A 25,884-nucleotide genomic window follows, 5' to 3' on the forward strand; every position below is an offset into this window, starting at 1 on the left:
GACTCTGTTGCGTATGCATTACGCGTTATCCGTTTATTTACCAGTGCCTCGCAGCAAATTCGCGAGGTGGTGCGCGATGAGTAAGGGTCGCAAGGTCAGGATGTATTCTTTTATAGTGAGACTTCATTCTTCCCTGTGAAAAGTTCATTTTTAAGTCAGCGCCTTATCTCGAAGAAATCTGAGCTTGTACCTTGCCGGCAGAGTACAGGAGATCGATGTTGTACATCGCGCGTGCTATATCGAATCTGACCAACACAAATATCGCAGATCCGTTTCGGGATCCGCAGCGACCTATTCGCAATTATGTTAGTCTAAATTTGGTTTCTCCGCAATCGATTCGCAGGTGGTACTTGGACCATGACAGTGTAATTGCATCACCCAGGTCTCGCTGAGATCCAATCGTACGAGATACTACGCGGTTGCAGAACCGGACAATACTGATCAAATATCGATACCGACTACTCGCGCGCAAGTATCACAGTCGTGCCACTATAATCTCTCCGTTTGTTATAAACAATTGCGATAATTCTATTTCAAACGCGTTCTGTACAGACATTTAATCGTGCAAATATTATAATTCAACTAAAATTGGTTAATGCCTTCTCAATGCGACGGTAGGTACTATATTATTACACGCGTGTGTGTGATTACATGTATTTATAATATGAAACATCATTTCCTCGTTATTCTCAGACACTGCCTATTGAAGTAGTTATCATCAATTAATCATGCGTGAAATGACATTCATTTAACGCGCGAGATCAACCACATAATATCACCATGAAGCATATCTGTTCATCGCGCGATAGGTATGAAGCAATTATAACTGGAGCAGGGAGATTGTGCGCTGTGACGCGGAAACGGCGCAGGAAAATTTAGCGAGGAATAGGCATGACAATATTCAGACTGTACAATATTTAGATTAACGCGAAATAGCTCACTTTGTTGCTCGTTCCGAACAACAAATAATTCAGAGAATTAATTTATATCAATTTTTTGAAAACAAATTGTTAGTCAATATCAAGTTATTTTTTTCTAATGAAGTGGCTTGCAATCAATCCGTCAAACAAAATTGAAGCAAAATGAGAAGCATCGTGGAAGTTTTAATGCAGAAATAATTATCGGCATCGCGAAAATCTCAAATGCCAAATTGTTAGAAGATATTAGAAAGAAACCGAGAGATAATCGATATAAACGTCACACACGCACGTCCACAAAGAACGCGCACAATTCAGCTGACTCTGGTCACACAGGATGACTCAGAAAAATCCCCGCGGAGATGAGAAAGCGTCGTTTCCGCGACGCCGTCGCCGCGACGATTCGGATAAGCGATATCTAAGTGAGCGTTAAGCGCGGGTGGAAGAAATATGCGTTAAGGAACGGGGATGTCATTCACGAATGCGTGCCGAGGGTGGTGGTGCCAGGACGGGGAGAAAACTGCGGAGAAGAGAGCGTGAAAAGGGAGCGGCGGGCGCGCCGTTGGCCGGAGGGAAATATAAATCAGGAATTATAAAGCAATTTCGCGGAAGGCCGCAACAAAACTCGCAGGAGTGTAAGTTCCAGTCGTTCTCCCCGTAGTCGTTGTGTGGGTGAGGCCACATGGATGAGACCGAAGGGCGGATTGGCTGTGCGGGGGTGCACTCGCCTTCCAACTATACCATTGAAAACTGGGGTGCGCCTGCTTAATCGCGCATTACTCTTTTCTTGTCGGCGTGTATGCATTTCTTGTGCGTTGCACCCCTTTCGTCCTCACCCCGTCGTAGAACTGGTGATTTCGATTGTTCTTTGATGAACGCGAACTTCCAGGTCTGTTTACTGAACGTTGCTTCATCGTTACTGCGGTTTCATTGTCGGTTCCCCGCCGTATAAATTAAGTAAAATTAAGGATCAATTAAGAGTCAGTCAGCCGGTCATTAAGAACTCGTTTAGAGATGGTTGCTATTTCACGAGGAGCGCAACAAAACTTGGCAGTTAATAAGCTCTCGCTGGCTGAATATGCAATGGAATGAGACGTACGAAATTATATCTGTGTTATCGTAATATATTCCCGGGAATTAATGATGGCAGCGATTATAGGACCGACGGTTAAATAACTTTATCACGCAGGATTAACTTAGCCATAAGTAATTTCAGACATTGATAAATCGGTCTAACTAAACCCGCGCGTCACCCGCGTATGTGTTATTGCCTGCGAAAAATGTGCCAACATGAAAATACTCTGAATTCAATACAAAAAGTAATTACAAAATTAATTGCGGTGCTAATGCGGTTAAACTGAAATAACAAAAATGGAACAGGATCAATTTACGGCGAACGTTCGAATTTTCGATTAAATCAATAAAAAAAAAACTGACGAAATGGTTGTACAATACGATCGAATTACTTGAAACACGCTGGGGGTTTTTCAATTTTTCTCTCCTTCGCGTGATGCACAGAGATTATAACTTTTATTTTATAACAATTTATTATGGCACTAACGCCGTTATAATAAATTATTACTGCTGGCGTTTCGCCCGTTTTAACCGCGCATTAATGCTGCCATACGAGTGGCACGGCAAGGACGTGCAGTATCTACGAGGGCTGGCATCGATTCTGGCGATGATGAAGCGCGCATCGCGAAGCGAAGTACTCGAAGCTCCATTACTTTACATACTAATATCTTTTGGCCGTGGCCTGTGTTCCCTCAGCATCGATTTCCATCGGCTCGGGTCCAACGTTTTCGCAGCTACGATGACGGAGAACCTTCGAGACACGGAACTGCACGCTTGAATTATTATTTCCGCAAAGATTTATGCATCGCGCAATTCGGTATTGTAATGGAATTGCGGTATCCGGGGCAGAGGGGGGGGGGAGGGAGGCATTTCAATTCGCCGTGCATTGATTTATAATCCTCTCAGCGTGTACGTTAAAAACTTTTCTTCATTTCGGCTTTCGTATTACGTTGAATTTCTGCGATTTCGTAGTCGGGGAAAAAGTTATATACCCAAGAGTGCGATGGTTGTAAGTTGCAAGGATTAATTACTCTGCATAAATTTTGCGGAGCGTTTGGAATTCGTCGAGACAAGTCACAAAATAATAGCGAAGCATTCCTTTCTTAAAAATGGATCGCGCCGAAAGATTAATATAATTAATAATCTTCTCGTATCGATTAGTTTAAATAAGTTGAATATTTATTTCGACGCTACGCCGTCATGTAATCGAATCTGCATTAAGCGGTGCGGCACGAGTTTGAAAATAATTTATATTTCATTAATTGTAAGAATAATTAGCGCTCACGTATTCGATACGCAATAACGTGAAATGACCCATGCACTTGGCTTTACGGTCTCCGGAGAACATTATGTTCCCGTACAGTGCTTATAACATTAATTAACAGCACGCTGTTAATTAGTAAAGTTTCGCGGCACAATTCCTCGTACTCATCATCGGATGCGTGAACTTGCAAACAACGACTGTTTGCCGCCACTTTATAGTCGCGTCTAATTTCGATACTACACTATTCCTGCTTTACAAATTTTCAACAAAAACTTTAAATAAATACTGGCGGGTTTAGAATCCATTAACTTTCTCAAATTATTGGTTAATTCTTAGCGACCTATTTAGCTTCAATTAACAAAATGAAGTCTAGTCAGTATTCTTCTTTTTTAAAAAGTTATGTAAGTGAAAGTAAGAAAAATGAAGAAAAATGAGTACACGGAAGCATGTACGTAATATAAAACTTGTTGAACGCGAAAATACGGTTTACGACAATATATGAAAGCGAAAGTGCTACTATGAGCAATATTCATCGAGTGAAACGCGATGTGCAATGCGTATTACCTGTTCTGTTTCTATTAATTCAACGCAGTAGAAATTCAAAGGAACATATTATGCTGACATGCTGTTGCATACACTGGACATGAATGTTATAAAGTTAAGTAATTTTAAGTACTTTCTCTGCTCTGGTTATATCACTCGTGCTCGTTGTTGAAAATAATCAAACCTTTTAAAAAGACAGTCATTCGAATGCAGAAAAATCCGCCATGGCTACTTAATGACAACTCATGAAATATAAGTCTATAATTGATATATTAATAATGTATAAAATGTAATATTAAGAAGAATACATTTATAAGGAAGCACTGACTATTGTGTTTGGAATGTATTAATACATAATATAATAAATACATATCGGAGTGTTTAATCATTAAGAAAATATTTCTGATTGTTAAATATGAAAGATAAGTGACAATTAAAAACTTCGAAATCTATGTTAACTGCAACACAATATAAAATTGAGCAATCATTTTATACGCCTTTTAATCATTCAAATCTCTCGCGATTAAATGCAAGTATTAATCCAGATCGATGTTCATGTACACCGATAGGCAAATGCGAGTATTTGTGAGCATCGGGCAACGCCGAGCCGAAATGTCTAAATGTCGGTGCGCGAAAGATGGATGAACCATCAGGTGGAGTATCGAGTGGCGCGCCGTAAATGCGCGAAGCGGAAAGGGCGGGCACCGCGAGCGGATGTGGCCTGGGAATGGCAGCCGTTGGAAAATGGTTGGATATTTTCGGATGCGCCGGCGGTTTCCACGATTCTCGAGAGGGAAGAACCACAGCCTTGATATCGTTTAAGCCACGTATCTTCGATCGTGGTGTCAAATATAGGGAGAGGTGCGATTCATATTGTATGAATCCTACGCGAGCAGCTTGTTTTATCGTGAGATCCGAATTGAAGACGAAAGCTATTTCTGGAATATTAACTGAATAAATGAGATGCATCCTTTTTTTACATAGATATGTATAGTCTAATTTTTTGAAGCTTTTCATAGAGCTGCATTCATAAATGTGTTATACACAAAAATGAATTGGTTTTATGGATATCAGCAATATAATAAGCACAGTAATAAACTTGATATAACATTATAGAGAAGCGATAAAATCACATATATTAAAAGAAATACTCGACATCGAGAGATTGGAAGTTGGCGTCGAATTTATTGAGCTTTAAGTTCTTCGAAATTTTTGTATATTGGGAATACATGTTTTGCCAATTGCCTGCGTAGGGATGAGAACGAGCGCAGCTTTTACAACTTTTCACGCGTTACCTTGAAAACTTTCCAGATTATCGGAGAAAATTTATGGCGATAGGAGGGTAACGTAGAACCGCGCCAAATCTATTTGGCGAGGAAACGACCATTACTTCGGCTGGCCTGCTTCGGATATCAAGGTCGCCATCGTGATTGTTAAAAAGCGGAAATAAACTGATTCTTGCATCATAGCGGAAGCTATTATTTTGCAGAATCACCTACTCTGACATCTTGATCGTCGGCGCTCGATTCAGGCTATCTGGCTGTATCTAGTTCGCTACATATTTACATCGTAAAAATTCCTGTGTATCCACATTATACCGAAATCGCGTATCAAACAGGAGTCCCCGGGATCAGCCTTCCAGGCCCATAATGGAATGCAACGTAAATGCACCATATATGCAGCCGACAGCTCGCGAGCTGAGTGCACTCGATACGTCACGCGGAGTGCGCTCTCGCAGTTCGCGGCTTTGGAAACAAATCGCAATGAACGAGAGAAGCAGAATTTATCGATGGGCTATGGCGTGGCGGCACGGCGGTAAAGGGTTGCGCGGCATGCGACCCCTGCGCGGCCGCCATTGTGGAGGCGAAAGTAGCTGGAAGGTGGCATGTGTATACATATAAGATATCCTGCAGTAATACGTTTGCCTGCATACCGGCACCCGTGTGCACTCTGTTTACCTCCGACAAATCCCCCTAGACATGATATTATCCCTCTTATACACCCTTCCTCCTATCGTCATCCTATAGGATGCGCGGCACGGCTTCCTCGAAATGCTCCGGAAAACGATTCTTGAAACGATAGTGCGCCATGTATCGTGGTTTGGACCTCTTGTCGTGGACCACCTGGCCGTTTAAATCGTTCAAGTGCACCGGAAAAACCGAGGAAACGCGTGGTCTTGTTGTGCACCGGGATAGTTACGACGCTTCTTTATATCCTTCGATCTCGAATCTATTGCCGCGCTCAACGGTCCGATCGGTTTTACCATTGTTTAACGTACACATAATAAAACGAGCGTAAGTTATGTATGCCTGGATTAATGTAACCGCGAAAAGGCGCAGGTAAAATATGAAACGGTGTAACTGAAATTGTAAAAGAAATAAATCAATAATACATGGCTGACAATTGCAAATAAAATTGAAAAATGATGAAGTGACGTGAAGTATGATAAATAATTTAAAAACAGGAGAATGTTGAAGGGAAACTAAACATTGCTTGCCAGCGCGATTATCCCTCGCGATGTTTCTACTATGAAACAGATAAAATAGAACGGATGTAATCGAACATAGCCGCGCGATTGTTAATTGCTGTCGAACGAGCACACGCACACACGAGGAATAACGTGTTCTCTTTATACAAAAAAAAAGAGAGAGAACGATAGAAAAGGATGGAAAAATAAACCATTCCCCTGAGTGTCGTTGAAATCATTGAAGTTCCTGCAATCGCTGGCACGTTTCGAATCAAATGGTCGGCGTGATAAATCGTTGAAAAAAAAGGACTGGAGAAAAGAGACGCGACAATAACGCGTATGCGCGCGTGAAGTGAATCAGCCGCGATATTCACGCGGTGCCGGACAGAAGAGGGTGCCGGATGCGTGTACGCGAGGAATACGCGGCGAAAAATCAACGAGCAGAGCCGCCTCATTTGCCCGTACGCAACAACCCCCGTTTCGCGAGCGCGAGTTAACTTAATGAGATAGCATGGACGAAGCCGAGCACTTTGCAGGTGGTTTACATCGCGTTTAAACTGCCGGTGTGTTAGCTCCGGATTTATCGACGCCGGGGAACAGATCCTGGCACAGTGCCTCACTGCTCGATTTTGCCGGGCACACGTGCATCCCCCGTAAGAATGCCGGTGCGATAAAACAATATATGCAACGCTCGGCTATTAAATTCGTGCTGTCTCACGACGTGTGGATAGCGCTCTGTGGCGTCAGCGAATTCACAATACGGTTTAAACGTGATTGCTGCCAGCAGAGAATCAACATCAATGCGCGCAGCTAGAAACGACTATTGTTTCGCTAATTATTAGCGTTTCGAGCGACCTGACAAGCTCGGTTATACTTCGCGTTTCGTGTTATAATACGCAATATGTAACGGTATACACGGCGAATTCACGGTTCTCGAAATCTACATCATCGCACGCATCGTAGCACTTACCACCGCTAATACTCATAGTAGTACCGCTGCACTTTAGACTGTCAAAGACCAACCGTCGAGAGAGCGCAAACCATAACGAGCCCTAATAGCGAAATGACCCTAATTAACTGATTGATTAATGACAAGGCACGAACTCCATATTCCTCTCTGAATGGCATATTCAAAGCGATCGGTTTGTGCTCTCTCTCTCTCTCTCTGTTTCTCTCTCCCTCTCGCTCTCTCTCTTTCTCTCTTGCACGACTCGAGAATTCCTGCGGCGAATTATCGTCTAATTGCCGAACTAACTGGCTATCTTTACGCTAATTATGATATACCAGGCAATAACAGTAATCAGCATTATATTTGCGCTTCCCGAAATTACGCTTTCTCTCCTTAAGGTAGCGTAAATTTTCTCGATGTTCTTCCGCATAATTTATCGATCATATTGTTAGCAAAGTTCTCGATAATATTACGTTTAAATATATATTCCATGCAACAGCTCATATAAAAACGTTTTATATCGTAAAACGAGTATATTAAATACATATCTGAAATTTTGAATATAAAATTTAATTCATAGTGTAATATTAATTACTTTGTTATTAATTCAATTTAATCATTTAACGTTTTATTGTGCCAATGTTTTATGTAGTTAATCAAATTTAAATGAATTAAGTACTATCGCAATTTTAAAGCAAGGTAAAAATGTATAAAAATGATATATCTACGCGTATAACTGTCAGAATCCAATTTTACATGACATAATAAATATATTGGTATATTTCAATTTGTCCATATGTAATGTTTCCTTCAAAATTAAAGGTGAATTCAAAACAAATACGTGAATGAGCTTTAAAATGTCATCTCGTATTTTTCAAAACTACATTGCCAATCCTTCAGGAGGAAGTTTCCGCGTCCGTGGTGAACAGACGTGCTCCAGCTATCGCTAATGAACCTACTAGCAGAAAGTTTAAAAAGTTGATTCGCGAACTAGCCCCCGAGGAAATCTGTCCCTGGGTCGAATGGTTCAGCATGATTAGGGCTGTATGAGCTAATTGTTAGAATGACGTGCAATTTTTATAATTTAGCAACTCTTTAAAATTATATAAATTATTTCAATAAAGAAGGACTAAATTTCTGGTAAAACAAAAACTTTTTTCCTTTCAATATGATTTAAAAAACTCAATATTTTAATAATTCTTCTTACGTAGATTTCTTTTACTTAGTTAGATTATCCTTCTCTCCATGGATAAGTGTTCTGCAAAACTTTCTCTTATTATTCTGCAAATAAGCAGCACTTGATCAATAACAACTTGATCATAATTGATTTGAACCAATTTGTAACATAATATATAAATGCTTTTGTAATAAACTCGTATTATATCTATTAAAATCTAACATGTTTTCTAATTAACACATTCGCTTCAGTTATGTATTTTACATACTCGAAGATTGAATTTACTTTCGCAAGACAAATTTATTTCATGAGTAGTGATAACTGAATAGTGATAAGCGCCGTTTCGATGCAGTGATAATTTAATTTTGAACAAGAGTGTTTGATGCTGACGTAGCTCGTCCTATTCCTATATTCATTCAACGAGTTTCGCTGCAGGGCTTTTCCGAGTCAACGATACCATTATGATCAACCCTGTTTCCCCATGAATAAATGTGTACTTTCTTCATGAACATAAATGTCTGTTTTACAGCCAATCACGACACGACCGTCAAACACGAACCGGTCAGACTCTCGAGAAAAGTACCTACGTTTCCACCACAGTGAGATACGATAATATTTTGAGCAAGTATGTTGAAGGTGACGAACATGAAATTGAGAAATATCCGACAAAAATTTCAATGGAACTTTTGACTTTTTTGGCGGAGATTAAATAATGCTTCAGATCTTTTCTGTGATTGATGTGATTAGTGCGAATGCCTTGTCATTCATTGTGCACATTCAACGTGTATGTGCGCTTGGTTATTACCTTTTCCTCTTTAAAAAAAGTGAAAGGAAACTAATGATATATCTCTGTTTTCGAAACAGGTTTACATTAACAATGTTCGCCGCGTTTCACAAAATTGTTCTGTGAATTTCTCGCCTGCTTGAAGCCTTTTAATTGACTTTCCTATTGCTGTAACTTTTCTTTCGTTTGACAGGTAAAAGACAGAGCTAATTCCCAGAAGATAGTAGTCTTCCTTCATTAAATGGGTAAGAAGATTCGAATGAAGGAAGTAATATTAATTAAATGAATTCGCAAATTCTTGATTCTTAACGTCAAATAAGTGGATCTAATAACATCGAGATATTCGGCAAGCGTGTCAAAACTTGATCTTAAGGGTAAATTAATATAATATTGCTACATAATACATTAATTAATTGATGAACACGAGAAATGGTATTAGTTGTCTATAATTAAAGATATACGTATAATAATAAGTGTGTGTACAATATGTATGAAAAATCTCTTCCCATCTTTCCCATATTTCTTGCAATAGTTCCTTTTATTATAGTTGCAGTACGAAAAGTATGAAAGTTTGTTCGCTGAGTAAAGTGTAATGCAACAAAAGAGCAAAAGTATTTCAAGTCGAAATATTCGCACGTTGCACGAAATATTCACAAGGTGCTTTGACAAAAATTCCGGGCGTGTGATGGTATCTGTAAAATTTAGTCACGATGAAATGCAGGGAGTTTTCGATATGAAAGTCGCGAAGAGGAACAAGACGGCGATATTGAAATATTGTAAAGGAGGATGATGTTAGAGACTTAGTGATCGAATTGTAGAGAACGAGGTGTAGAGAACGCGACGGAAGTTACGAATAAAATTTTTTAAAAATCATGTCACGATCATTGAATAATTTCACTTGTAAGTCATAAGTACAATCTCAAATCTAGTAGTATTTTTGAAAGGATTATGCGATTTTAGACAGTCGGTTTCCAACAGCTCTGTTTTGTGGTAAAGTCTCGTCATTTCTTCGTCGTTGAGCGTCGTCGCGATGTCGTTGCCTTTTATCCATCAGGATTAAGAGCCTTACTTCCCCATTTTAAATTAACCCGAGGATTAAGACCAAATTAGTCTTCTTAATTCAATTCAAATCCCCCGAGGTCCTGCCCGTCTAGCCGCAGTATCTACGTTCTACTCCTTAAGAGCCTCCAACCTCGTGCAACGATTTCTTCGTATCTGAGAAATTGTTGAAAATTCTTCAAAGAGCTTTGAAGCTCCTCAAGACGCATCTTCACCGATTTTTGTTCTTAAATGCATTGAATTTAATCTATAGAATTTATAGACAAAGTCTATAAACTACTTGTAAACTAAACTCAGGAACTCTTACAAACACATCTCTAGATCTGTAGATATATATAATAGACAGGTCACAATTACTTAGAGAAGCATTAATTAATATCTATATTTATATCTATATTAAATTTATATTTATTTTATATTTATATTATATATTAATTTGAAATTCAGTTCATGTTAGTCCTGATGCAGTATTGATTAAACAATACATTACATGTTACAAGATTGTTGAAAAATTACAACTTATTATTGTATTAATAATTTTATACATGTAATGATGAATTTTAGATATCATCGCATTCAACATATTCACATTGCTTTTACACGAAAGATCCAGCAAACATAATGTTCTATTTCATGTCTAATCCTCATATTATCGGTAATGTCATAGAAGCATTAGCAAGGTAAAGCTCGCCTAATGGCAAATAAAATACAAAGCACACATATCTCGGCGCAGAGAGAGACTGTACGCTCTTCGGTTTATTAAACGATTCACCGTGGAAGCCGATTATATTCAATATAAGCCATGACAATATTATTCCTATCTCATTCCCGATATCCTTCTCTTCTTTGCGCGCCGACACTAGAAAATCCCCAATTATCCTTTAAGCATAGAAATTCCCAGTGGCAAGCTTTGATAATTTAACAAAGCTTCCTCTCGTTAAGACATTGGAAGTGTTCCCATTATCTGCAGAAATATCCTACGTGAGTGACATTATTACCATTCACCCTGAGCATTTTATAATGAGAAATGCCCGCTCGCTACGTTATCCCCTGTGCATATTTTTCGCGAACTCACAATTACATCTCATTGAGAGATCTCCTCGTGAATAAATTTCCTCTTGGATTTCCTCACAGACGAATGCAAAAACGCAAAAATAATCGATCTTGGATCCTTAGTCTTCGATCAGAGCGAATTTATAGTAAATCTCCGTGCTCGAGCTGTAGGGTACTCACGACATTCCAAGTGTCTATAATTCAGTGAATCTGGCGAAATAATTCGAGAATTGTCCTCGTATTATTGCCGCTACGTTGAATCGCGGAACCGTAAAGTCCAACGAGCGAATCCTTCGGATAGTTTCTTGTGATACTTTTATCAACCGACGCGGGGGAGCCAAATAACTTCCACAACCACAATTCCAAGGACGTACCACCACGTACGCACAAGTATGCACGTATCACATGTGACTCACACAAACGACATCCGCTTCCGAACAAGTGAACAAGCAAGCAAGAGTTTGACTTCTCTGGAAGACATTTCTGAAGAATGCTAAGCCAAGGAAGGAACCTTTATCCCAGCAGAGAATCTCGCGGCCTTGTGCTGCGATCCAATAACATCGCGGCGCCAATAAGATCCCACGCTCACGAAAATGCACCCTCGTAGAGTCTCTCAAAATGGAATTTTAGCGGTTCTAAAGCACGTTATGGAACGATCAGATTAGACAAAATCTGCCCTATCGAATCATAGCGAGCGATTGATTAACGGATAAAAGAGACACGTAACATTTTAGGAGACAATGCACAATCCACAAATTAATACGATATTGTGATTGCTGATTATAATCGTTATAACCGTTTCCTTTCTTCTAACACAGAGTTGAATCAAGCAAAAAAATGTCCCTTTTAATAAATAAATTTTATTTTGCAGATAATCATGTATGGAAAAAATCAAGGAACAAAATTGATACAGATAATCGGTATCGGACGCAGTAGTGAAAATTTTGCGCGCAAAACAACAATATAATTCTACATAATGAACAATAGGAAGCGGATAATCATTGCTAAAATTTGTTTTAGCGCCAACAGGCATTATTATACACCACGGGACGATGGTCGCAATCGCATAGCCATTGAAAAAATGCTGAAATGGTACCAATCAAATAGCGTATATCATGGCGATCGCGCATAAGCCGCGGAAATAAATCGGTCACGCCCGTTAGCCGCGCACGGTCGCGCGAGATACCTAATTAATCTTCGGATCGTATTGACGTTCAGTCGACAGCGGCGGCACTTCGTTATCTCGAAAATCCAATTGACTAATTATCTCCTCGATGGTTTTCAGTTTCAATGCGCGCGCGGGTCATCTTCTCGCGGCCGGTTCGCTCGGCGGACCGCGCCCATACGATTTTCCGTGATAAACCGTCGCGATGGTTTCGTGCCTCGCAGATGGCGAAAATTCGGTTTTGTTAATTGAAACGACCCAATTGCTCCTAGGGCTCGAATGGTCGATACAGTTGTGGTTTACTCGCCGGCGGCAGAATTCGAAACAATTTCGGCTGCGTTGACCGACTCGGACGGGAGCACGGAGATGGTCAAAGTTGCAGGGCACACAACTCTGGATGGTACGTACCTATCCGAACGTCATATTAATCCACGAATATGCTGATCGAGACTATTTGCGGTATTGACCCGGCGCATATTGCTTTTCCCGATGCCTCGGCAACCTGTTCGGTCCTGTTGCAGGCTCCTCACTGCGATAGGGCAGTCTGCGGTCGATAGCGAAACGCGTATCGTCCGAGCGCGATCAAACGTTTCGCTGCACAGTATTTCATTATATGTACACGAGCGCGGTGTTCTATGGCGCGGCACAGTGCCCCGTGGGGATTCCACGGAAATTCCGACCATATATCTTTGCTCATTTAGCAGGTAATTAAGAAATATATACCATTGGGCGCTTTGAGGGTACGCCAAGAACGACATGATCCATGAAAAAGTCATTACGTTTCGATCGCGTTCGTGTCCCTACTTCGCTTTGAACGGTTTCAATGGAAGGCATCGAACCGTACTCAAGTTAAATAATAATTGGAGCATAAGCGAAGATGCATATATCCTCTTTTTCCAAATAAAACTTTTTCATCATATCACAAACCGCAATTTTTGCTACAGTTTTTAAGTAAGTCTAATATATAAATAAGAACATAGAAAATGATAGTTTTTTTTATTATTCACGTACTTATAATAATCTTGAGTTTTCATTAAAAATACACTCTACGCTTATGTACAGTCATAAATTGCTTTATTCATCAAATTCCATGAGAACAAATTAATAATAAAATAATTGTTTAATAATTGTTTTAATTATATAATTTTCATAATAACAGAGCAATTATTTCGTCATACGGGTTTTTGAGAGTAGATGCATGGATTCGTTACAAATCAATATTACGATTTGTTCATACAATTCGGTTCGTAGCATTTACTATATCCAGCGATCGAGCGGTTGATATAGATACTGGCTCAGCCTTTATACATGTATTATTCCAAACCACCTGAAAGCTTTTCGTTGTACAAAAATCTCCCAAACTTTCCTGATAATCGTGAGTCATTGTGCGATTTGTAACTTATAGATTGGCTTACCAAGCTTTAGAAGCTTTAGCAGTTAGTTCAAATAATGAATTAAAACTATTGTAGAAGATTGAACGTGTTGTTTTATATTTAATGTTAAAGGTAATACTAAGTTGTGGTATAATAGTAATAACATTTTATATCGTTATATTTTATAGATATATATTCAATTTTATGATATTAATTCATTATGTATTTTTAATAATAATCAGGAAAATGAGTTCTCTTGTTCGATATCTTATGCGATACTTTTTATTGAAAAGACTTTTGTGCGAAATAGAGTATATTAGAGACCTTTTAATGATCGCGATTCTACGGGAGCAATCTGATTAATTTACGTAATAAAAGAGAGTCTGCGAAAGTACTCAGCCAATTGGATAAAAGTAGAAGTTGAAAGTCACATGATACAGACGTAAGTTCAATGCGCGGAAGTAATTAATAGAAAGTCTTTGCAATTCGTTACAAGTTGATATCGCAAAAAGAGAAAGAGAGATGTGTATGCACGGCCGGTGACGTTACCATTGATCATCGTTACGACGTAGAACAACGGCGAAGAATTTCTGCAGCGAATAGCATTTCCGTGCACGTTTCAATAAAGGCTCACTTTTAAATCGGTGTGAGTTCATTTCATGACAAAAACAAATTCCAGCGCAAGCGGATAGTACTTTTCCGCAACTGTTACCTCTGTCGGATTGATTATCGACAATGAGAGATTAACATTCCTACGTTGATCATTATTATATTTTATTATCAATATCCCATTATGTGTATCGATCATCGAAACGCACGTTTAGATGGACTGCGCGTACTCGCAGCTCTGCTATCGATTTTCGTTCTGCGCCTCTTATATTGTGCACTTGCAATGCGCGCTCGATGTGCATTAACTACGCATATAATACGTGAATTACATTTGGCAAACTATTTGCTAGCCCATCGGCTCTTAGCGCGGACGCGTTGTCCGCATTATCCGGTAAATCTTTTAATTATCGCGCGTACGAAGTATGCGCGTTATTAACACGCCGGACATCGTTAATTTCATTTGTAGACATTATCGCGAGCTGCATGCCGCGTGGCAAATAGCGCATACAAGAATAGTTTGCGCACCGCCTGCAAAATCCATTTAGTCTCCTAACGCAATAATCGCGTTAACGCTGATTCCGATGTTACCGTTTCTAATGCTACTCTCAGGATATACTCTCTATCTCTCTCCCTCTCTCTTTCCTTTAATGTATGTTGCATTATGTTAACCACCTTAACGTGCATGAAATTCAAATCGTGCAATATCGTTCGTGCTTACGAGTTGGTATTTATAAAATATCGATACTCGACTGTTGTTCCATAAATTTTATTGAGCTCTCTTTATTTTAAGGATGTAGATGACGGACTGTCTGTAGAAAAAGTTAGTCAAAATTGGACTCCAATATTAGAGGTCCTTAACTATAGGCTGGCATTGCAAGAACAGTTTCCAAATATTTAGTAAATATTAAGTGATAGGATGCTATTGACAATTAGAGAACAAGATATCGATCTTAATCCAAGAATCTTTGGAACTGGAAGAACAAAGATTATGATGTATTTACCACCATGGACCATTCTTACGTCATACGTTCGCGTAGATTGCACATAGGTATAGGTATATTTACAACGCGGAATAGATGGACTAACCTATGTTCCCAAATCAGCCTATTGGGTGCTCCGCATTCCTGTTTGGCTATCGATTCCGCAGAACATTGTCTCGAGATATCAGCCGTTACTGCAGCAGCTGCTGTGGCGATCTCCGTGAAATCGGGCGATCGCACATTACGCGTCCATTAACAATGAAGCTGCTGGTATGAACCGGGCTTAACGTATGATTTATATCTCCAAAGCCTCTGGAAACCGCCGATCATAGCCACGAGGACGCAAGCCGTTGTCGTGTACGTGGACACCAATAACGGCCGTTACTCGACAGGCTCATGAAAATGATTTCCGGAGAAATCTACGTTGCTTCTATATTACATGGTGCAGGCATTTATCGCGTCTCGCGAGAGGGCTGATGCACTGGAGGAGAGGAAGAAGGGAAGAATCGATTTCGTATCAAAGTGAATACGGAAGAGAGCGAGAGGTATCGAGAGGAGCAGAATCAGCGTTTCTGCATGACCTGCATTCCTGCGACCCATTTTAGTAGAAAAGTAATATATCTCTTGTTTGTCCACGTAAATTATGTGTGGTTGCAACTTTGATCGTCAATCTATAAGCGTCCGATCCTGGGCGGGACTTGAATAAAGCGGAAGCAGAAGGCACATGGTGAAAGAGACAGAAAGAAACAAAGGCGCGACGAGAAGCCAAAAGGCTAAAGGAAAAGATAGAAGCATGGAGTTGCGAGAGCTAAGCAGGGACTCGTAATAATAGCACTATTATGGTTATGTAAACAGGCTCGTTTATGGTACGAACGGCCTTAAAGCAGGCTTCCCACTCGACGTCTCATTAGTTAGCGACACGAGGAAGGAGGAAGAGCGTGGAAATGGGACGGAGCGCAACCTCAATGCACAGTGCTGATTTCAAATCGATCGGGCTTTAACGCACCCGCTTTGCTATTCTATTTCTTCCCTCCGTCGTACCTTTCTCTCTCCGCTGCTAGCAACAACGGCGAGGCCATTTAAAACGCAGGAGCATTTTCCGCCGCGAAATTTAAGTCGGCGATAAATCGTTACCAGAGGGAGGAAAAAAGCAGTATTTCGCATTAAGAAAATCAGTGGTGCTACTATACGAATATCATGGAGACGTATGACAAAATTAGACAAGAGTTTGCTACTATAATTTGGGAATCCGTTGAAATATTGATTTGATGATTAATAATTTCCCTGCTGTAAGAATAGAACCACAAGCCAATCCAAAACTTGTATTTATATGATTTACTGACGATCATCTCTCAGAGAAACGAATTGCTGCTATCATGAATAGCTATAATTAACTAGATTGTATTGATAGAAAATTGGCAATTAATTAATTGAAAATGTCGTCAGGCAAAAGGTCATCTAATTTAAAACTAAGATTTTATTTTGAGAACCGTTTAGTCTGCAATTAGTTAACTCCATAAATATAATCTCTCTTATATCAAAAGTATTTATTGCCATTTCCATGATGTCTCAAATGTCATTTTATGTAAATGCAAACTAATCTCTAATCCCTAAAAAAATATAAGAATAAATCAACTCATATTTATGTACGAATTACAGTTATATAAACAGGTATCACAGAAGTACTTTTTATTTTTTAAATATATGTTTTTCGAAATGTTATATAAAATTAATGTAATTATAATTACAGATTGTAATGTAACCGTAATCCATTGAGGAAGAAAAGGAAATGGACAGTCTCAAGAATAATGGTGCCTCAGCTCTAAAACGCGGAATACCATGAAAAATAAAGGTAAGACGTAAAACTGGACGAGGAAAGTCTTTAGGATCGTGTTTCCTGATTTACGACGCTGCATAAACACAAGCTTAAAAGCGAAACGTAGACATTGTTTTAAAGCTATGACATCAAAACGAAGCTACTTTAGAAGCAAAAAACGCTGTGGATATTTAACCAAGGTAACGATACAAAAAATATGTTATACTATGCATATAATTATGTTATACATAAGATAGTTTTACATAATGACATTAATATGTATTGTTATGTAGAAGATTTTAATTTAATTATAAGTTTCATAAAAGACAAAATTATGTGTTTCCTTTTTTATAAACTTTCTATGGAAGATATTCACCGTGTTTTTTAGCGTTTTATAATATTATCATTGTCATATTTTATATAATAGCTATTTATGATAATATAATAATACATATAATACATATTTTTAATATTATTTTTCTATATTATCTTTTTAGAATTTTTATGATTGTAAAATTTATTATGAATAGTAATATCTTTATATCTTACGTAATTTTATTTTCTATTTTCATCCGCGGGTTCTAGCAGATTACATTTAGAGTGTATTTATAATGTTTGTGTATCGAAAATCACATTAGTGACTATTTATTCCTTACACATTTTCACTGAAGCGAAATTGCGATCTAAATGGGGCAGTTCTACTTTAGCAAAGTGGAAAATTATTAATTACTCAAGAATGTAGCAAAATGTGTAATTTAAAACGGATACACAAAAATAAAATATCTCTCTTTCAGAATGTACAAAAAATTATCTTACCTTACTATTAATTGAAAGCTATCTTATGTTTGTTCTCTTTGTTAACTTGACTTAAAAATAAATTTCTTGCATTTACAATAATAATAATTGTAACAGAGATGAAAAATCACTTATATTTCTAATATGTTTTCCATGTTTAAAATAACCAATTCTCTTGAATTTAAAAATAGCAAACTAAATAAATACGCAGTGCATAGGACAAATGTAACAATAATACTTTTCTCGACAGTATAATAGCGAACGAGAAGTGTAGTAATATATTTCTGTTAAATACATTTTTGATAAATACATTATAATATTATTATTATTATTTATTAATATAATTATAAATTGCATTAATGTGCGTGAACTCGCCTGTCGAAACAAACATTTCTCGTTTTATACATGAATTTTATCAGTTCATTTCACGAGCAGAACGGGATTAAAGTTTCTCTATCCAATCACGATGCCTTATGTCAAGCAACTTATCGAGGGAAAACTCCATGCTTCACAAACGACCCCATTTCGATTCCGGAGGACACGAAGCTAACGAACTGTGAGGGTAAATGGCGATGTTTAAAGCACCGGATGTTCGTGGCGACAACGACGTCGCTAGACTGACGAGACGTCGCGACGCCTCCCGTCGCACTCTTGCGTTCTTCTCACGTTGAAAAGACATTCTGCTGTCTTTCCTTCCGACAGGCTACCCGTTCCCCTCTAGCTGCTTCACGGCATCTGTTCCATCAATTCGGATAAATAGCGGATCCTCAATACGATGTGAATTGTATACGTCCCAATAAACAATAGTAGAACGATAAAAGTTTAGCGCAGCGTATGTAGAAATTTAATTCGAGATATCTGCGTAACTAATTATTTCTCAAATATAAATATAAATTGATGCTGTTACATATCAGTTCAATTTATTAAAAAATATTGATTTCTATTTATCAGAATTGCACATTTTACACATGCCATCACGTGTATTTTGCAATTAATTGAGCCACTCAGATTGAATATACTATATGAACGATAAATGGCTTTTAAGCGGTACGGATTACACATGTTAACGATATACCTATCTCGCGACATATCCACGCGTCGTCGAGCGTACTAATGTGTCATTCGACTACCAATTCGCACATCCGTTACAGAACGGAATGTACCCTCTTGAAACAGGCAGGCGCTATCCTTGTTTTACACAGGTTCTACAGACTGCTACCCGAGTGGATATCGTTACTCACTCGTCGGGTTAAACCCTGAAATGGTCTAAACTTGGTCCGTTAACCAACTACAATGATTCAACGAATTTCAACATACAGTCGACAGAGGGTAAACCATAACGGGAAGCCGATTCCTATAATACTAATCACATGTCAGTGGTTGGATCTTTCGTTGCCAGTTTAATATTCTGCATCACTGATATTAATTAACATCAGGTAACTGCGAAGTTGGGGATCCCGAAGAACGACATGTGCACTGGAATCGATGAAGAGACGCCCGAAGGCGCCTTCAACAGATATTGCAAGCGTCTCCCCTGTGGGGATTATTAGTTACGGTAGGAAGATGCAAATTGTCGTTATTCTTGTATAATGTAAAATATATGACCATTGAAAATCACTTTCAGATCGTGTTGCAACAGTGCAGCTGCTTATGACGTGCATGATACATTTCGTAATTTAATTAGCATTCGGAAAGAAGCGTATCAAAAATACTTGCGCAATCATCAGGATAGACGTTTGACATAGTCGAGATTTTTAATAATTTGTTCATTACTCAACAGATTTTATGAAGATAATTCGCAATTATGGACATGGTAATGTTACGAAAATTACACGGTTGCACTTATTGCGTAGTCGCAGTCTGTTTCTGACTGGTTTAACCTACTTACATTTTAATGGGCCTAGTCTGCATATATTATTATAGTGAAATATATCTCTAGCAAATTCGCTTTAATATCCATAAACATTTACCTAGAATATCACTAAACGCTATTACACAATTAGTTCTAATTAATCTTAAACGATGCGATGTTTGCCTAATACTTGTATATATTTCCTAAGAATGTTATAAAAACGTTAAATGCAATTAACTATACAAATTTTTAAGTTTTCCTGAATTATTGCATTTAATGGAAAAACAATTTTATTATTGATTTAATTTGTTTTTTTATTTTATTAAATAAAAAATAGGAAATGAAGACTCTACACGCGAACAGATTTTGAAGATATTCGGAAAGACTAATTTCATGTGGCTTTATTTATAAGATATTCTATCTTCTATTATATTACTCAATGAAATTAATTTGACTAGCTGCTAAGCTTATTATTCACAGCATTCTTAAATCTCTCGGAAATTTGTTATACACGCTAGAGCAAAATTCCAGACGTTCCTCATTACGAGTCTATGATATCTGAATGAAAAGGTACGAAGCGGAATGTAAGGCTCATAAATTCAATTTGTAATGCATTCCGCGAGGAGGAGTTCGTCGCGCCGTTGCTTATGAAGAATTATAGCATTTTCCCTCCTTCGTTATACATAACGATAACATACAATAATAATTACGCATAAAGAGAGCTGGTTCGCGAACAGCAGCATCTAACACGGATAAATTATGATCTCGGTTCATCTCTATGGCCATTATAACGACTGCCTCGGATTAACGTGAGTTATTCATTGATCGCATCTTATCGATACTACGGATCCCTAACGAGATGCAACAAGATTGCAATTATACATTTATATGCACTAAAAAATAATCAGAGCATAGAATCTCATAAATGATCTGACGTAATACGCCCGGATTACGAGATTATTATCGAAGCGAGGCAAAAAGAAAGAAATAAATAATCAGAATATCGCATAACGTGATCAGCGAGCTACGCGGATAGTAAATGAAACTGATACCCGGTGCTCGCTGAGCGAAACGTTATTACATATTGTGAATATTGAATCCGATATCGCGCCGCGCATTATGAATTTCGCTAATGACAAAGGCGCGCTACTTTCTTTTCATAATCGTTATCTAACATCGACCGATCGATCTAGGTACGTAACGGCGATAGTCCGCGCAGGGATCGTCGAGAAATGTTACAGGTATATCAAGGAAGTAAGATTACGGAAATCGCGCGCTCCTTCCGTTCGTATAACTCGCCTCCTCTCACCGAGAGAAACCGCGCGGTCGCTGTACGCTTGAATACGGATTGCCCAGAGCAAATACTCGATATTATTTCTTCTAGCAACCTTGACTGTGGTATGATCTACCTTGCACGTCGGTTAAGGAAACCTGACCGCTATGCGAGACATACAGCCGACTTTACCGTAAAATATAATACCTGCACGTGATTTGCACAAACACGTGCCTAATGTCAACCACTTGTACACGGAATGATTTACGTAAGAGGAGTAAGGGGTATTTTGATGAAATTAAAAATCTGGAGTTACTTAGATGTGTCAATCACTGCAGCTGCTTTTACGTTCAATCGAGCATGCAAGAAATCATAAATATCGACTTTCGGATATTCACAGAGATATTCCGATGTTTCTACCGTATAATCTTTAACTAGATAGCAAGCTTCCTGGTAACCATCTAACTTGGAACCGTAACAGCCATGATGACTGGTTCTGACACTTTCACATGTCGCCTAGTAACCTGGTCGCCTGCTATATTGTAACATGTTCTGCCTAGTTTCACGGGAAGTGATTAAGATTCCACTCTTCCACTGTAGTAGTTATGATAACTCATGGTATATACTTTATAAGTGCATTACGTAAGAAAGTTTAACAAGTCAGTTTCACTGACGTCTAAATTTATCATTTATTTCTTGTCACATATTATTATTGCGTCGCGCAAGTTGAACCAGTAGAAATAAAGCAATAATTGCAGAATAAGCACGAGACATTCAAAGAAATCATTTTCGCTCGTCACGAAGTGGCGTAAGTTCGGTCCCATCAAGTCAATGTTTCCACGCAAGTGCAAAGGATAAGGAGACATTGGCTCTAAACAAAATGAAGAAAAAAACGCCTTGTTAATAATTTAATGTTTATTTTGGTAAGACATCACGTGTAAAAAAAAGAAACGTAATCATTATATACAAAAGTATCGTTAATATCGATCGACGTCAGGCTGTTGTCAATGCAGATCGAAGCTGATGTCATGGTCACCACCGAATCCGCCACCGAAACCGCCATCGCCGAGGCCACCGCCGCCGCCGTCGTGTTTGTGCACAAAGACCGGGTAGGACTCCTTAACGATGACAGGCACCTTGACCGGGTAGGGCACCTCCTTGTGCACGGGGTATGGTACTTTAACAGGTACTGTAACGGGAACGGGCACCTTGACGGGCACCTTAACGGGCACCTTGACGGGTACTGGGACCGGTTTCTCCACGGGGACGTGTACAGTCTTCTCCACTGGGACCGGGTAAGGCTTTGGTACGTGGTACGGAATCGGGTTGTCTACCGGCACCTTTACGTGGACCGGCACCGGTACCGGCACGTTCTTCTCGACGGTGTAGGGCACCGGGACTGGAACCGAGACCTCACGGTGGATCGTGATGCCGGAAATACGTCCGCCGTCGCCGCCGCCGCCGCCGCCACCGCCACCTCCGCCAAAACCTCCTCCAAGACCGCCGCCAAATCCGCCGCCCAAGCCGCCGCCAAGATCGTGTCCATCGAAGCCACCGAAACCACCGTGACCCAGACTCAGTTCCAGGCCGCGCTTGCTCTTGGCGTCCTTTGAGGGGGTGGCTTCTTTGCTGTCGGACTTCTTGGTCTCGGTGGCCAGAGCCACCGTCGCCACAAGGGCGAGGAGCACCAGAGTCTACGAGTAAACGTGTGTTAATTGCGGTCCCTCATGGTCAAGGTTTGGATCGACTGGTTAATTCGAAAAGCTTTGAGAGGGTCTCTTTGGAATAAAGAGTGATTCTACGCGCAACTTCATGAAAGAGGCTTAAACTAAGTCAAATCAAAGTGTTATTGACAATCTGTTATTGCGAAGATCGATGAACTTTGCGGGATACGAATATAATTACGTGCGAGATATTTAATTACGTCCCTTGAGGATTTAGCGGGACTTTCACTTTTTCAGCCAGACAAAGAATCACACGGTGATCTCTACGAGATTCTAACACTGTACACGACGGCGCGTGAAATATAACACCATGATTATCTAAACTATCTCACGCCATGAATGCTAAATCTCGACGCGGTCCTCATACATCGCGCATAATCCCGTGCATAATCCTCTCCGCTGCGCTACGCTCTACAGGGACCCTCGTCAGAATCCTACGGTACGCGCTGCCGTGCCAGCAGTGCGAGCTCACCTGCGTAGTGCTCATGGTAGCCTTCGGGAGTGCACACTGAAGTTGCATCGTGCCAATCTGCGGCATATATACCGGCACTTTCGCCGTGCTCGCTGGCGACGCTGGCCCACTCCCCGGAAAATCGCACTACTCCAATGCCGGAACGCTGGCTTTAAGGTGGACCGATTGTGAGTCGCTGTCCCGCGCAAAACCATTCGACGTTAAGCCGTTTTCCCACGGGCTACCACCCGGTGAGGCTGATTACTGTCGGATGCCCGGATACGACGGGGTCGCCCGCGTAACGTCGCCGCCCCATCGTTCCAACCGGCTCCAATCGCTATCCCCTCATCGAGGAAGAGCCGCAATGTAGAGCCCGCAATTTAGATCGAGCTCTTTGGCGCGCCGATCCTAACTACTTTAGATAGTTAGGTGCTACTTTCTTCTATTCTTTCTTTCTTTCACCATGACGTCAAAAACATCAGAGAAACGGGTGTGCCGGATTTGTTCTTCCTTTTGCTCGTAATGCCTCGTAAATTTTGCCGGACATAACGGCGGTCGTAGCTCTGGACACGTTACGCAATGGAACATTCTGTTCACCGTAATAAAAGACAATTAGGAAAATCGATAATGTAGCGAGCCAATAAATAATATGTAAGTTGTCGCCATTATCAATAATCGTGACTCAACAAGTGAAATATAATCCCAGAAGATTGCTTAAAACTTTTATATATTGGCAATTTTATTATAATGGATATAAAAGACTCACATAGGGGAGAAAGAGAAAGAGAGTAGCTGTAATAGACGTAATATGCTTTCGCCTGAGACATAAGTGGACAGTAATATAACGGAGGACGTTTGAACTAATCCAACGTTGCTGCATCGCGTAATCGTCCGCGATAGCGATCTTAAATTTAATTCTACGATCTAAACGGTCGTTCGCGTGCACGCATACTTTCTTCGAGAAACACTTTAGTGGCACGTTCGCAGAACGCCTTTCGAGTCTCTCTCTTATGAGACATAACTTTTATCGATACACTCGATTCACCGAGCAATTAACTGCTGCGAGTCGGAAGAAACTATTTGGCATCGCATAACTCGCGTGAAAATGAAATTGCATTATACCATTCATGGGAACGGGACTTATGCTCGCGTGTAGACATCGAAATCTTCCTTAATTAATCCACGACCGACCGACTTTACGAGTCGGCGCTCATTTTCGACGACTCGCGCCCATAAATCTAGTTAAGTGACAAAATTCGTAGCGTGAAACGATGCACACACAAGGCGCCGCGACGATTAGACTTTCTCTATGTGTCACGGATACGCACCCGCGCGCTATGTATCGTCGGCATCATGCATCGATGCTCGGTTAATTAAAAAATGGATTTGCAGCACGCGAAGGAAGTTGTTAAAGATATTACGACGCCTTGCGATAATGGCGTTTGATGGTGCACACGTTGATGATCGTTCAGAAGGTGACGTGAAAATTTGCGTTTCGAAACGTCGCGTAAAGTAATCAACACGCCATTGTTGCCTTCTCAATCATTCCCATCAAGTTTTGCATAAGAGCATGTTTCGAGATGGATACTGATGGACACGCGACAGAATCAACGGTCTGAACAACCGCATCGTTAATAGCGTAATTTCTCGATTTCATTCGACACCGCTCGATGTCGAAAGCAATGTTTTTCTCAGGCGCACAACACTGTATGTACGGTCTGATTCTAAGGTAATTTATCGAAACTTACAAAGATATATGCCGTTACCTTAAGTCATTCACGCGCGGCAACTTTTTATTAAAACCACTTTCATAATCGATCCACGGATACTTTGGCATTAAACGTAACTTTTACTTGTATCATTCCCAGGTGATACGTTATTAGCAACTAGGTGAACCAATGTAATTCCTGGTAAATGTGTTTTGATGACGTCTTTGCAAAAGGTCTCACTTACACGATACCTTGTAACCTTCGAAAATAATTACTACGCAGGGAATAAGCTACAGCGTTTCATATTAAATATACCGATCGTGTAATTACAGACCAGATGCAGCACGGCTCGCTTATTAAATAAATATTCATACAAGTCATCGCAAAGTTTTGCATGCTGCGAGCACACGTATTGTACAATAAACAATTGCATTAAATTTGTAACTTATACATTAATGTTATATTGTCGATTTTATTTAATAAAGATGGACTCATTGCAAATTTATATAATAGAATTAAACTTTAACCTAATATGACCAAACTCTCTCAATTAAAATGTGCATGATAATGCACGTAAATAATTATATTACATATGATGTGGTAATCTTTGTTACTGTTTAGTTAATTATTAAAATTACAATTTATTTTGAATATTTACCATTATTCCCATAATTTATTCGTTAATGCAGTTTTCTCTCAATATAATTACGAATACTTAGAGCATAATTAGTTAAATAAAAGATTAAAAATAAACTAGAGCACGAATTTAATATGTAATGTACGCTTTTCTACACACTGTACTTTGATAAACGAAAATAAAATATATACAAGTGAAAGAGAGAGTCGGATA

The 25,884-nt window shown here is 39.5% G+C and overlaps 1 protein-coding gene across 1 annotated transcript; it reads right to left on the reverse strand.

The window, feature by feature from the left end:
- Window positions 1-22,050: 22,050 nt before the first annotated feature.
- On the reverse strand, window positions 22,051-23,412 carry LOC105282591 (H/ACA ribonucleoprotein complex subunit 1). Its single transcript, XM_011344648.3, has 2 exons — window positions 23,347-23,412; window positions 22,051-22,844 (listed from the first exon to the last, which is right to left on the reverse strand). Exons 1-2 carry the CDS (start codon window positions 23,410-23,412, stop codon window positions 22,155-22,157), a joined length of 756 nt encoding a protein of 251 aa, XP_011342950.3. The 3' UTR covers window positions 22,051-22,154.
- Between the last annotated feature and the right edge of the window lie 2,472 nt (window positions 23,413-25,884).

This window comes from Ooceraea biroi, chromosome 4, assembly GCF_003672135.1.
Source record: "Ooceraea biroi isolate clonal line C1 chromosome 4, Obir_v5.4, whole genome shotgun sequence".
NCBI lineage: Eukaryota > Metazoa > Arthropoda > Insecta > Hymenoptera > Formicidae > Ooceraea > Ooceraea biroi.